Consider the following 14,690-nt stretch of genomic DNA (forward strand, 5'->3'; position numbering starts at 1 on the left):
CCAGTCAGAGTTGAGAAGCAATGGCCTGTGTTCCTGGAGCTAGTCCAGAAACGGACTAAAGTGGTTCGGGCCCCGACTCTCAACCGCTGTGACAGCCGGCGGAGAGACGGGATGTGGAGAGGAACATCACCAAAAGAGAGAAACATCAAAGTTGAAGAAGCGATTGGGAGTTGACGACAAACAAAACAATTGCGCCTATAAGCGCCATTGGTGATATGGTGCTCAATGTTGCATTATCAGTCATACGCAGAGACCTTTTGTGAGGTTTGCTGAAGCCTGTATAACTGTCAAGTGTCATGGCGGGTGTTCAGAAGAGGTGGATGGAGGAGTGAAGAGTCTCCAATTAGAAGACATCTGCCCAACATGCTTCTTTGGGACTCTTCACCTTCTGTGAACATCTTTCAATCCTCCATCGTATTCCTTTTCATGATGAACGAATACCACCTTCAATCATCTGATGGCAGGGCCACAAGGCCATCAATTTGCGGCTCAACCAGGCCAAGAAGCCCCTCTTTGATTTAGTTTGCAGGTCGCCAGGTCAAGCCCAGGAGATCTGTTGCTGTACCTTACCTTAGCCCATCTCTGGCCCCCTGGCTTCCCGCTCTTCAAGTTCCAGCGGTGTATTCACAGCATCCATGAAGGGCACCCAGGCGATCATCAGCACTATGGACAAAAGGGGACGGATCGGGATATTTGCAACCCGTGATATGTCGGATATCATGACATTCCATATCAAGTTGTTGGTGATGTTGGTGCTTCCATGTTGCTTGGTTTGCTTTTGCTTGACGGGCACGAACGGGAAAAGTGACAATGGAATATTGGACACAGCCCACCGGATGGATATTGGAGTCCTCCCTCCCTTCTGGACAGAGAACGGAGGTGATGGAGTCAACGTCCACACATTGCCTGAAAATGGAACACTGCGTGGACTCACTATTGACTGCGCTCTCTTCTTCAACAATTTGAAGCGATGAAGCAATCTACCCCGCCACAGATGCACACAAATGTACCCTTCGTTTTCCCCGCTGATGAATGCCCAGCCTGTCAAGATTGGACATGTTCTTGGGGGTGGACATCGCGGACAAGAGAGATGGAGATTGGTTGTTTCTCTCGTAGCTGTTGGTCCCATCATGGCGTTTAAGAACAAAGGAACCCTGATGACACCCACACCCCTGGGCGAGACGGTACCGTACACCACAAGTATGGTCGGGCCAATCCAAGCATCGAGACTGCCCTTGCTTCATGGATAGGATGGGCAGAGTCTGAAGTGACTGCTTTTTGGTGTTTTCGCTTGCCGTTTCAGGTTTCCCTTCTGGAACTTGTGTCCTTCCGTCACTCCAACACCAACATCAGGTTAAACCCGGGAGGGAAAACAACAAGAAATGTCAAAGCTGTGTCCTGCCGCTGTGTGATGAGTTCCTGTTGGGCCTGAAGCGGAATAGGATCCACACTGCTATTGTCAGCTTCTGACCAGGTACCACAGACAACCTCCCAAATTGCGTGTTCAATCTGGGCGAACACAAGTCTCCGCTGTTAGTACGACGTTAACGGGGTCGACTGCTAAGCTTGCCAGCATTAACAGCCGGCCAGCGCCTGACAAAAAGCTCAAAGCGTCAAGCTCGGTGCCCTGGCTGCCCTGCGTGTTCTCCATCTCCCTAATCAAGTCCCCTGGTCCCGCTCCCTTCATCAGACTCCATTCAAGCAAAGAAGAGACCCGACTCCAGAACTGTCCGAAGTCCAACCAGGGAACTCCATAATCGACCGACTCCCCCCAATCCATCCACACGTCAACGCATCAACGGGTTCGGAGTATCCTGCCAAATCGACCACCGTCCGACCACCTCTCACACGCATCGTGCTGCTGCAGGAACGGACCCATTCTCCGACCCAGGCTGACATCCCGTCTGTCGAGTGCTTTCAGATTGAAACCTCCGAACAGGATTTGACCCCTTAACATTTTCAACACTACGTACAATTCAATACGACGGCGACTCTGCCGGACTCTACAACCCACCACCCACCCAATCGCAACCGGGCTGCCCGCTGGCGGTCTCCCCGATTATACAACACCGGCACAATCGTCGAAAGGTAGCCTTCCTACCCTCTTCGACCTTACACGACTTCTTCCCTCGCGAGGTCCCAGTTCATAGGCCTCACATCCACCCCGGCGAGCGCACGCCCAACGATCCCTTTGTTCCCTCTTCGGTGCGCATATACCTAGCCTGTTGCCATACGGCACCCTAGAAGGGCTGCGGAACCGCATAGGTACATACGTGTAGTCGACATCGAGTATATCTCCGACCCCTTACATGCCATTGCCTCGTCATCATCAAATATTGCGAGCGACTACCTACTCCGGGTTACATTACCTCTAGCTGGATGCCGCAGTAAAAATCGTCGCCGAGTTGGGAAATCAATTGGTTTGCCAAAAGGTCAGCCAGCGCCGCGCCCGTCACATCCATACCATACCGTTGCCCGTCTTTGCGCAATCCTCCTCCGCCTTGCCTCCTCCATACATACACAATACACGATCCACTACACATCTCCATTCTACTATACTAGTGCATATCTGTCAGCCTGTGCTGGATTTCATATCCTCTCTTCCTCTCTCTCTCTCTCGGCTCCTTCGCGCGCCGCCGGTTGTGTGCAGCCTGCGCCATCCCTACCTGACACTTTCATGTTACCTCGAGACGTTTGTGCCTCGTTGGGTCGCTGCCTCATTTGTCGCAGTCGGCCACTTTCGTCTATTTTAACCTCCCTGCAACTGCAAAAGCAAACCCTGACATTCGACGTGATACTGCAGCGGACAAGACCGAAACGCTGACCTGAACTCTCTGACTGCGCCAGACAACAACGACGAATCGGGATCCCGTTCGACGAACAAGCATACATAGTCTATTCTATCCTTAAAACACAGGCGCCACAACCTGATATACCCGATTTCGATCCGATCTTTTCTCGGTCGCTGGACCTGGAACACAACTACAAGAAGTGAGCGAAAAGAGATGGCCCGAAAAGGCGTACCGCAACCGCTTACGCTGGCAGAATCCGGAACTCCTGGAAAAGAAACCTCTCCGCGCCTTGGTGAAACCACCCAACAACAAGCTTCAACAAGCAGCGCCGTCAGTGCTACCGGTAGTAGTGGTAGTTTGGGCAGTGGGCGCTCTACTCCGCAAGCCTCGCGATCGCCAAGGTCCCCACGTTCCCCTTTCAAGATCGCCCTTCAAAAGCCAGAATCCCCCGGGGAGCCACCGAGAACCTCGTCACCCCCAACCCAGCAACCCGTCGAACCCGTCGCCGTTTCCCAAGACCAACGGTACCAACGACAGAAATCCCCAGAAGTCCCGCCTGAGGACCATTCGCGCGTGACCACCTCCACGCCGGTACCAACGTCGCAATCGTCCGATCATCGGGGCCACAAACATAGCCGAAACGACGAGGACAAGTCGTCCAAGTCGAGTTTCTTCTTCAGCTTTGGAAAATCAAGCAGGTTGTCAGAACGCGCGAATTCCCCTCAGCTTATTGAATCGCGAACAGAAGGTATGTCGAGGGAGACCGAACCATCTGCCCATTCACGGTCAAATGTCAATCATAAGCTTCTAGGTGTGTGAAGGGTCGCTTTGTGTGAATGATACCATTCGGTCTGATGTTCTTCAGTATGTTAACTTGTTCTTGTTTGCACAGACCCTTCATATAACGAATACCCGTCGCAAAGGAAGAGCCCGACTCTGCCTGCCAAGTCCGAAGTATCTCTAATCTCATCCAACGAGTACGAAACAGCGAACAATAGTAAAAAGAGCAAACCAAAACCATTTACCCTACTAAGTCGCACAAGATCGCACAAGGAGAAGGAAAAGGAAAACCAACAGCAACATTTTCGAGACCCTGTTTACGCGCCCGCGCGACCTGGCGAACCCGACAAGGTGTATGCGACATCGGCACCGAGAACCGCACCAATACAATCACAAGAACGCACTTTTCGCGACATGATGGTGCCCGGACCAAGAGGCCATTCGGCGGAGAGGGTGGGAAGTAGCAAGCATTTCGAGGGCATCAACAGGAATCAGTCCTTGTCGCTCAAAGAGGCAGGCGGGTCGCTTTTCAACGGAATAAAAGAAAGCAGAGCCGCTGGCTTTCTCAGCAAGAAGTTATTTGGAAGCTCGAGGGAAGACAGATTCGCACCAAAGGAGCCGGTAATAGACGACGAGCATTACGTTCTCAAGGTTATCAACCTACCGCTCGTCGAGCAGACGCGGTTAACTCGAATATCGAAGAGGCTGGAGGATTCGCGCGACAAGACAGAGTTTTGGATGCCGGCATTCCCTTGGAGAGCGATCGACTATCTCAACTACAAGGGAAGCGATGTTGAAGGGTTATATCGAGTTCCTGGCAGTGGACCGCAGATCAAAAAGTGGCAGCGCAAATTTGACGAGGGTATGTTGCTTTTGAGTACAGTGTCATTGAGCCGGCGCTAACATGGAAATTTGGCAGAACTCGATGTAGACCTTTTCGAACAACCCGATCTTTACGACATCAACATTATCGGCTCGATGCTAAAAGCATGGCTCCGCGAACTACCCGACGAACTATTCCCGAAAGCAGCCCAAGAAAGAGTGGCGAAAGAATGCGCGGGGTCAGAGAAAGTGCCCGAGTTACTTAGAGAAGAGCTCTCCAACCTTTCGCCCTTCAAGTACTACCTACTCTTCGCCATCACATGTCACCTGAGCCTGCTGCTCGCGCACTCGGACAAGAACAAAATGGATTTCCGGAATCTCTGCATTTGCTTCCAGCCATGCATGAAGATCGACGCCTTTTGTTTCAAGTTTCTGGTGTGCGATTGGCGGGACTGCTGGAAGGGATGCAAAAACGAAGCCAAGTACATCGAGGAGGAATATGCCCTATTCGACCAACCGCCACCGAGGAGCTACAGGAGTAAGCGGGAGACGGAGCTGAGGGAAAGGGAGGAACGAGAAGACCAGGAAAGGGCATTACAGCGAGAACGAGAAAGAGAGCAAAGAGCTCAGGCTCAGGCTTTTCAACAACAAGGAGGTCAGGTCATCCCTCCAGGATGCCATCGCAGCAACGGAAATGCGCAACAGTCAGCAGCACCACAACAAGTTCAGCGACTAAGGAAAAAGAACAACAACACGCCGACGGCGCAGCAAGAAACAACACAAACAGCGATTGTTGATACCGGCGCAACAATATCGACGACCATCACGCTGGTCAGTGATCGAGACGCGTCACCTGCGCGAGGAACAAATTATCATCAGCATCAGAATCAGAGACAACTACAACCGGGTGAGCTACCGGCTCTTTCGCCCATAAAACCACTATCACCGATGGGGTTTTAGGGGCTTTGTTGTTATTTGTTCATTCTTCGCTTCTTTGTTCTTCCAATTTCCTTATACTTACAGGTTTATCAACCTTTTTTAGTGAGGAGGCTTTCGCGAGTGGTTTATTAGTCCACTAGTCCGTTGCGACAGGGTCACAGTCACGGTCTGCTGAGGACATGGACAGGACACGGAGAGGGGGCATATCACCATCTCAAACTCGTAAAGAGTCATACCGAGACCACTCAAACACAGAGATACACACAAACACACACACGACACGACTTTTATGCTGTGGACGAAATTCTCTCTATTTTCTTTTCTTATCTCTCGTTTACTCTACCAAAGAACAACGTTATAGTTATTTACCTATCATACCAATCCATGTTTATCACACCACACTACCAACAGACACATCAAGTTTCTACAAGAAGAAAGTTTCCTTTTAAAGTCAAGTCAAGTCAAGTTGAGTCGAAGAAATCGAAGTCAAGAGCGAAGGAGAAGAAGCAGGAGAGCAAGAAGTTCGAAGAGAAGAAGTCAATGCTATGCGATCGTTATCAATGTGTCTATTTCCTTTTTCGTTTTGTTGTTCAATCGGTTGCTTGCTGGCTTGGTTGCGTTTGAAAATACCCCCTTTCGCGTACAGTTGTCTTTTAGTCGAGTCGAAATTATCATTTTTCTTTCCTTGCCGCTGCCAGCCTGCTGCCATTTTTGCCCATTAGCTGTGAGGTCACCGTTCACAGTTGCTTTGCACCCAATGAAGAAAATGAAGGGGGCAGTCAGAGAGTGAACAGGGGAAGAAAGCAAAGGAAGAAGTGGCCAAGTCGAATTGCGGAAGCGACTAAGCAATTCACGGTTGGATTCCGGACAACACGACCACAGTGGAGGGCAGGAGAGAAGAGCAACACCAACAAGAAGAACCAAAAGAATTCAGCACGCGAGGAGCGCGAAAAAGTACAGCTGGTTGAAATTACAAAGAGAAAGAAGGAAAGGGAAGGGAAGAGAAGAGAAAAGTTGACTTGACTTGAATTGGATGGCGAAAAGAGACATAATAGGCAGTCAGACAGCATGAATCCGGGTCGGGGAAGATCCCGGACAGTCAGACTTGTAAGAATAGAGAGAAAGAGAGAATGGGTTGCTATTGAAGCTAGCTTAGGTAGATACCATGCTTGGTACGTGGTATGCGGACTGCGGATTGCGGACTGCGGGTTGCGGACTGCGGGTTGCGGTTTGGTAAAATGGAATTGAACTGAATTTCTTGGGTACAAGCATGATATAGAAGACTGATGAAGTGATGAAGTGAAATGTAACTGGAATGCAACTGAAATGCAAAAAGATATGGGTGATGGTGATGATGGCGATGCGATGGATATGGTGATTGAACACATTTAAGTCCATGCGATGATAACGGTCGATGCTTAGGGTACTGACAACCGAATGGTGTGGTAAGGGTGAACCTACCTACGGTATACACAAGGAAGCCAGGCAGTGGAAGAAATTAAACAAAAATAACCAAACAATGAAGGAAAAGAAAAAAATTAACCATAAGAAAGAGAAAAAAAAAAGAAAAATATGAAGAGGAAAAAGAAGAAAAAAGGAGAAAAGAAGAAAAAGAAGAAAAAGAAGAAAAAAAAAAGAAAAAAAAAAAGAAAAACAAAGAACAGAAGTCCACAGCATGCACGTAACAGGCAAGAACCATGTCAAACCAGAGTCTATCTCTGAAACATCATTTACATGGACGAATTTGGATTCCCGAAGACGATTTGGATTTCGATGTACGAGTTCTTGAACAGACTTGACTTGACTCGTATAGACTTATATATACTAGACTCATAAAGACATTGACAGATGGATGGATGCATGGACGAGTGTCCTGAAGGTGTGCAGGACTATGCCGAAGGTGTAAGTATTGTCATGGAATGTGGCGTAGTGTATTAGGTAGACTGTAATGGTCAAAAAGGAAGTAAAATAGTCGCTCGGGTGTCAATGAATGGTACTTAAACATGTACGGTAGGATAGATATCCGACAGCAATGGTACGGAAACAATAAAGCAAGCAAGCAGGCAAACTGGGAGGTCCATGGACTTGCTATCCATCTCTTTGATACGGCTCTTTTGATACAGCCATTAACATTAACGCCTGTTGCCACGATGATCGATCGAATAACTTTGATTGTAATGTAGAATCCTCCCAGTAGTACAGTAAGTATAACAGTAAGTATAACCTTGAACGCCGAAATGCCTAGTAAGGTAAGGGTAGTAACGAAGCCTCTTCTTGTCTTGTCTTGTCTTGTCTTCTCTCTCTTGTGTCCTTGCTGATCTTGCTGATACACGAGCCAGCACTTCACTTCCATCACCCTTCCATGCTCGATCCTTCCTTCCACATGCCTTTCTTCAACTTCCACACTCGTTCCTTCCTCCACCCTTCCAACCCTGCACAAAACGGTAAGCAATGCCAACCTCAAGGTGACATCTACTTCTTCCGCCCATCCTCTCTCCTAGCATTAGCCCTCATCTTCCTCTCATTCCTCTTGACCTTCTCCCTGATCTCCCGCCTCTTATCGCCCCGCACACTCTGTCCCTTCTCCATCCTCTTTTCTTCAGCCGCCTTCTTGACCTCAATAATCGGCGCGTCCTCGCCGGCCTTGTTGGCGCCCTTGTATCCCCACTTACGTCCCCACTCTCCCGTGGACTCGTCGTACTGCAGGTTCCGGCGCTGCTCGCGCGTCTTGGGCTTGATGCCGCGGCGCTTGGCGAATTGGCTCCATTTGGTCTCGGCTTTGGGTTTGGGAACGGGCTTTTCGCGAGGAAGCGGGGTTTGCGGAGGGGGGAGTGATAGCAAGACGCCGGCGGGTGTGGATGAGATGGGGCAGGCGGAGAGGAGTTGGTTGATTAACGACTGGGCGCCGTCACGGGCGATGCTCGCCAGTTGGGGTTCGAGAGGGGAGGACTTTTCGAGGTTCAAGGGGTTGGGGTCGTTGGCGAGAAGGAGGCCGAGGTCGAAGGTGTAGGGTGTGGGCTTGTCGACTGTGACGGGGAGTTTGGGCTTGGTGCTGCTGGCAGCGGCCGCGGGGGTGGTGGCGGCGTCGGACATGATGGTTTGTTTGTTGTCGACTGATTTAAGTGGTTGGGTATTTGTGGTGACCGAGGTATGGATTCAATGGGCGCGCCGTGTTGGGATTAATATGCCCGAGCGATGTTGATGTTGGTGGTTGAAAATGAAATTCTTGGGGGTATCTTTTTGTCGTTGGCAGAACTGGGGATCGCAAGTCTCTGGAAGAACGTTGGGAGATGCTGCTGTTACTGAAAATTTAGGCGGTGACGGGCAGCAGATTTGAGCTTGGGGATGGTGCGGGACCGCCTGTCAATGGAATCTCTTGTTCCCATTGGCCGAGTTACCCCAAACAGGCAAATCGGCCGATTTCTTGGCGCCGGGGAATGGTCCCTCTCAAAGTTGGTCCGAGCTTGCGAACTTTCGAAGAACGCGCCCGCTCCGCAGTGCCGTGTGCAGTGTGCGGCATCAGTGGTCCCCATCCCCGTCCCCGTCCCGGTCCGGTTTGTTGACTTTGCGATAGCTTTGCCCGGTAGCTTCCACGGGCTGTCCAGCCAGCCTCTCAACACCACACACCACCACCCCTCCGACCGACCGACAGGCCGACCGATCGACGGACCGGACAAACACACCATGTCGGCGTCCAACTGCCTTCGGTGCCTCGTGCGCCCCTCGGCCGTGGCCCTGGTCCCCCGCCAGATGCTCCAGGCCGGTGGCGGCACCCTCACCTTCACAGCCAACGCCTCGTTCAAGGCCGCCGGCGCCAGCGCCAGCCAGGGAGGCCGTAACTCCCCCGCGAACCGGCCCATGAAGCTGCGTTTCAGAAAGGTCAAGAAGAAGGGCGTCGCATCCCACCAGGGCAAGCCGCCTGCGCCCGGCGAGCGCAAGGCCTACCGCAAGAAGATCGTGCTCAGCAACAATAACGCCCTTCCCGTGCCGGGGCTCGAGAACTTGAGGCCAGCGGACCTGTCCAAGCAGGATAACGTCGGCACCATCAAGGCCCTGCCCGAAGACGTGGTCGATGCCCTCCGCGCCATGGAGGCCTTCAAGCCCACCCAGTGCTGGGGAATCTTCCGCCAGCCCGCCATGCTCGTCCGCCAGGAGACGGTCGACCTCGTCAACAAGATGAAGGCTGCCGAGAAGGGCCGCAAGATGATCCGCGTGGTCATCGAGGGTAACAGGATAACGGGCAAGAGCATGATGTTGTTGCAAGCCATGACCCATGCGTTTATGAACGACTGGGTGGTGTTGCATATTCCGGAGGGTGCGTTTCCGCCCTTCTTCTGCCTACCCTTTTTCACCAAACTAACATATACCTCGTGTGACGAACAGCCCAAGAACTAACCACAGCCGTAACCGAGTACGCCCCCATCGAGTCTTCCCCTCTCTGGACGCAGCCAACCTACACCCTCAAGCTTTTGCAAGCCTTCAAGCGCGCCAATGAGAAAGTCCTGTCGCGCATGAACACGGTCTACTCGCACGCCGACCTGCCGCAAATCATCCCCATCAACTCCCCGCTTCTCCAACTCATCAACTCCGCCAAAGAAGCCGACGGCGCCTGGGCCGTTTTCCAAGCCCTTTGGCGCGAACTCAACGCCGAAAACGCCGGTCGTCCCCCCATTTTGTTTTCCCTCGACGGCCTAGCCCACATCATGAAAGTCTCCGACTACCGCGACCCGGCCTTCAAGCTGATTCACTCGCACGACTTGACGCTCGTCAAGCTGTTCACGGATATTTTGTCGGGCAACCAAGTGATGCCAAACGGCGGAGCGGTGCTGGCTGCTACTACCCGCGGTAACTCGCCGAGAAGCGCTAGTATGGAGTTGGCTATTGCCCAACGCGAAGCGGAGAAGGCGAAGGCCGAGGTGGTGCCGCAGCGCGACCCCTACAGCAAGAAATACGACGATCGCGTGGAGAGCGTCATGAAGAGCGTGGATATTTTGAGGCTCAAGGGCGTGAGCAAGGCTGAGGCCAGGGGATTGCTCGAGTATTGGGCTGCGAGCGGCGTGCTCAAGAAGAGGGTCGATGAGCAGATTGTTAGTGAGAAGTGGACGTTGAGCGGGAATGGAGTGGTGGGGGAGATGGAGAGGGCGACGCTTTTGACTATGAAGGCTTAAGTTCCTAAATGAGGAGGGGGGAAGGGGGTTGGGGGGAAGGGGGGAAAGGGAGTGATAGGGGGTTGGGGGATGAGGCTGGGGGAGTATATAGAGGTGGGTAAGTGTATGTATGTGATAGATATTTGTAACTCTAGAAAATAGGGGTTAGGTAGTGGGGGTAGGGATTGAAAAATATCAGCCTGTATTTTTAGTATCCGAAATTGGGGTTAGACAGTAAAGGAGATCAGGTAAGCTTGCTGGATGAGATGAAACTCTGAGTCACTCTTCTTTTGACAACTGTTTTGAACATGATCAAACAAAGTTTGAATGACCGTCACCAGGTAAAGTCCATTCCAGAGATATTTATCTCACAACAGGTTGGTAATTTGAACACATCAACTTCGTTTGGACGTCGAAAATAGCAATGTTTTGGATGTATTACTTTTCACCCAGGATTCGGTCACATGTAGGAGGGCCAGAAAAACAACCACAAAGTGCAAGTCCTTTGGAAACTAACTTCAAGCCAACTTCACATCCGGCCCATACCATTTCACTACACAGCACAAATCAACTCAAGTCATCATGAAAACCCAAAACTCAGCAATCATTCATTGAACCCTTACAACGCCAATCTGGACAATAACACAATCCAGACATCAATATCATAAACAGAAACAGCCGAACAGTTTTTCCCTAACACCAACAACAATATCCAGTCACAATCTCCCTCAACCCTCTATACCGTCTTCTCTTAGTGACTTCCTCAAATATCCTCGCTACCCTCCCTCTCGCCACCCGCAGTAATGAACACCAACCTCGTTCCGTTACCAGCTGTTTGCCAGACCTGTTTTTTGTCATGTTGTTAGCATCATTCCCCAATTGTAGTACACCAAACCAAAACCAGGGGGTAACAAAAAGGAAATGGAAAAGGGGGAAAGGGGAAGACGGAAATGAAAAAGGGAACGTAAGGGGGAAAGTAAAGAAAAGAAGGGTACTCACATCCAAATCAGTATACTCATCCAACGCACCAAGCCACTGCTGTTCCGTGAACCCCTTAGCAATGACCCGTTCCTTGACCTTCCTCAAGCTCATCTCCACCCCAAACTCATCCTCCTCCTCCTCTTCTGCGTCCGCATCATCAGGCCGACAAGCTCCACTATCCGCCAACCCCTTGACCAAGTTATAAATCCTGCTACTGGCATTCATCGCCCTCCTATTACCAGCATTTCGATCATCCTGCGCCAAGCTCTCCTTGCTAGCTTCCACCAGCCTCAAAGCCTCGTCCACATCATCTTGCGTCACCGTGTTACTAAACCGCAGACGCGCAAGGGCTTGCGCGAGACGGACCACACCTAGCAAAGTACGGGGGGTGGTATGTCCAAAATTCTGGTTCTTCTTCTCTGCGCGCTTCTGCTGGGCGCGCAAGCGCACGTAGGTCTTGACCATGTACTCTGACACTGCCTGGGGGACTACCGGGCGGTATTCGCGGGCTTTGGCGACGTAGGCGCGGACTTCTTCGGGGGTGAACACGGAGCTGTCAGGACCCGTGCCGATGTCCGGGTGGCGGTTGTGCATGTGCACGTACGCGACGTGTTTGGCGAGCAAGGCGTCGGTGTCGCGCGTGGGCGTGTCGAGGAGGAGGAACATGATGTCGAATCTGGAGAGGAGGGCAGCAGGGAGGTTGATGTTTTCTACGGCCGACAGACGGGTGTTGTATCGCCCGTAAAGCGGGTTAGCGGCCGCCAGGATGGAGGTGCGCGCGTTCAAGGTGGTGGAGATGCCCGCTTTGGAGATGGAGATGGTTTGTTGTTCCATTACTTCGTGGATGGCTGTGCGGTCGTTGTCGTCCATTTTGTCGAACTCGTCGATGCAGCAGATGCCGTTGTCGGCGAGCACGAGGGCGCCGCCTTCGAGAACCATCTCGTCCGTCACAGGGTCGCGCATCACGGCCGCGGTGAGACCCACGCCGGAAGAACCCCGGCCGGAGGTGTACACGCCCCGAGGAGCGACCTTGGAGATGTACTTGAGCAGCTGCGATTTGGCTACACCGGGGTCACCCATTAGGCAGATGTTGATGTCGCCGCGGATCTTCATGCCGTCGCCGACTTCCTTGGTTACACCGCCCACCAGCAAAAGGAGGAGAGCCTTCTTGACGTCGAGGTGGCCGTAGATTTCGGGGGCGATGGACTTGGCGAGGTACTCGTAGGTGTTACCGGTTTGCTGGAACTTGGCGATGCGGCGAAGCAGGGAGGGGTCGATTTGCATCTCGGTGTAGGCCTTCTTGTGCTGCACAATGTGGTGCGCCTCGAGGTAGGTGTCGGTAAGAAGACCGGCGCGCATAGCCTTGAAGCCGGTGTAAGGGGTAGGGAGGAAGATGCCGGAAATGTCGACAATGTCACCGGGGTGAACCTTTCTGACCAAACTGCCGTAGGCAAGAATGGTGAGAGTACGGGGAATCTGGCCGATGGGGACCTGCTCGGCGAGTTCCTGGATCTTGATCTCCTGGAAGGGCAGGAACTTGGAAGCCCTTGACGAGGGGTACAGCTGACCCTTGGCCTGGTTCTCCTTGCAGTCCTTAGATGGGCAGAGAGTCAGGGGGGCGTACTGCTTATCGGTGACGGGCTGGAAGATTTCGCAACCGCAGCGGTCGCAGGTGTAGGCGCCGACCTGCACGATGGGCTTGACGTCGGACACACGGGTGGCGATGCCGCGGATGGTGATGAGGTGGCCAAGGTGGTCGCCGCGTACTTGGCGGACGGAGAGGGCTTTTTGAGGGCCATCATCGGTCATGGTCCTGGGCTTGAAGACGAGGGTGTAGCGGCGGGTGAGCTGGGCGGGGTATGTGTCGTTGAGCATGTCGGGGTCGCGCAGGTTCTCGGCGGCCTCGGTGAGGGTGCGGTTGCGCTGTTGGCGGTTGGCCATGAGGACGTCGAGCACATCGTCCTTGAATGTGATGTCTTGGCTGGGCTGGGGCATCAGCTTGTCGACGGCGCGCGACAGGACCTCGACGTAATGCTTGGTGTTGCGCTCTACCGACTCAACCAGCTTGAGGCCCTCGTTGACATCGTCCTCCCATGATTGCAGGTCGTCCAGGTCGATGACTATCTCGTTGATCTTGCGGTCGGCCAGTTCCTGAAGAAGCTCCTTGTACTTGTGGCGGGGGGCGCGTCTCCTAGCTCTTTTCTGGCGGCGCTGTTCCTGCGCATCGTCGTCCTCGTCCATGAAGTCATACTCGTCGCTCAGGTCGTCCTCGTTAATGTCGATGTTTCCTAGCGCATGGGTGATGGTGTCTTGGGGAGATGTCTTGAAGCCGTCGAGGAAGTTTTCGAACGCGGCTGTTTCTCTGACCATTAGCTTTCCTGCCTTTTTGCGATCCTCTCCTCCGCGATTCAAGATGATGCGATCCAGGTTTTCCCTCCTCCTCGTTGGCTCTGGAGTTGTAATATGATCACTTACACATTTGCGCGTCGTAATCGACGGGGGCGGGGTATCTGAGGAGCGCCATGGTGGGAGTTGTGTGGTGATGTGGCGCAACTCGGTATGTGGTGTGGTGGTTAGAGGTTGTTTTGGTGTTTTGGTTGCGATGGGAATTCGGCTTGGATGAATGTCAACATTGAATGGAGAAGCAAAGAGTGGGTCCCCAAGTTGACTGGGGGTGGTTGGACTTGTCGCGTTTTGAGTCGCCATGAGACGCGTCCAAGCAAAGGAATCTTTAATGGGCTGCAGCCGTCCCTGGGCACTGACAGTGGCAGTTGGCAGTGAGTGGCAGGAATGAAGTTACAGGATGCGTGTCAGTGTTGGAGAGGGACTTGTGTCTTGAATTGAGCCTCATAAGTGTAGACTGTAAGAGTGCGACATTCACCATCATCTCAAGCCATTGAGTACTTGTAACCAGCTTATCTTTCTCTTAAACACTGTCCAGTATCTAGACATCCTTCATCTCTCAGATTTACTCATTCCTGTGGTTGCAACTCCGGATATCTTCTTCCTCAAAATCATCACCATCTTCAAGACAAAGTCCATCCTAACAATACATGCGGCTGTACCTGCGCTGGGACATCCCCGAAACCCCCTGTAACAGGTCCCTGTGCCTCGGCACATGCGACTGGGGCATTTGGAGAAGCTCCAATCGGGCTCCAGCGGCGGCTCCAGTTCTCCCCAAATCAGCTGCAGTCAACACCAATCATGTCCCCTGATCTCCGCCCAAAGA

The 14,690-nt window shown here is 52.4% G+C and overlaps 4 protein-coding genes across 4 annotated transcripts; 2 read left to right on the forward strand and 2 right to left on the reverse strand.

Moving 5' to 3' along the window:
* Positions 1 to 1,343: 1,343 nt before the first annotated feature.
* On the forward strand, positions 1,344 to 6,602 carry SMAC4_08043 (uncharacterized protein). Its single transcript, XM_066090732.1, has 4 exons — positions 1,344 to 2,432; positions 2,848 to 3,603; positions 3,685 to 4,434; positions 4,492 to 6,602. The coding sequence occupies exons 2-4, from the start codon at positions 3,006 to 3,008 to the stop codon at positions 5,352 to 5,354; spliced, it is 2,211 nt and encodes a 736-aa protein (XP_065945466.1). The 5' UTR covers positions 1,344 to 2,432; positions 2,848 to 3,005; the 3' UTR covers positions 5,355 to 6,602.
* Positions 6,603 to 7,805: 1,203 nt separating this feature from the next.
* SMAC4_08044 (uncharacterized protein) lies at positions 7,806 to 8,426 on the reverse strand (the record flags this gene model as incomplete). Its single annotated transcript, XM_003347429.1, has 1 exon — positions 7,806 to 8,426. The coding sequence occupies one exon, from the start codon at positions 8,424 to 8,426 to the stop codon at positions 7,806 to 7,808; it is 621 nt and encodes a 206-aa protein (XP_003347477.1).
* A 523-nt stretch (positions 8,427 to 8,949) lies between these two features.
* SMAC4_08045 (mitochondrial 37S ribosomal protein mS29) lies at positions 8,950 to 10,520 on the forward strand. Its single transcript, XM_003347430.2, has 2 exons — positions 8,950 to 9,648; positions 9,717 to 10,520. Exons 1-2 carry the CDS (start codon positions 9,018 to 9,020, stop codon positions 10,499 to 10,501), a joined length of 1,416 nt encoding a protein of 471 aa, XP_003347478.2. The 5' UTR covers positions 8,950 to 9,017; the 3' UTR covers positions 10,502 to 10,520.
* Positions 10,521 to 10,967: 447 nt separating this feature from the next.
* SMAC4_08046 (uncharacterized protein) lies at positions 10,968 to 14,136 on the reverse strand. Its single transcript, XM_003347431.2, has 3 exons — positions 13,937 to 14,136; positions 11,480 to 13,815; positions 10,968 to 11,324 (listed from the first exon to the last, which is right to left on the reverse strand). The coding sequence occupies exons 1-3, from the start codon at positions 13,983 to 13,985 to the stop codon at positions 11,244 to 11,246; spliced, it is 2,466 nt and encodes an 821-aa protein (XP_003347479.1). The 5' UTR covers positions 13,986 to 14,136; the 3' UTR covers positions 10,968 to 11,243.
* Positions 14,137 to 14,690: the final 554 nt, after the last annotated feature.

Source organism: Sordaria macrospora, chromosome 1 (genome assembly GCF_033870435.1).
Source record: "Sordaria macrospora chromosome 1, complete sequence".
NCBI lineage: Eukaryota > Fungi > Ascomycota > Sordariomycetes > Sordariales > Sordariaceae > Sordaria > Sordaria macrospora.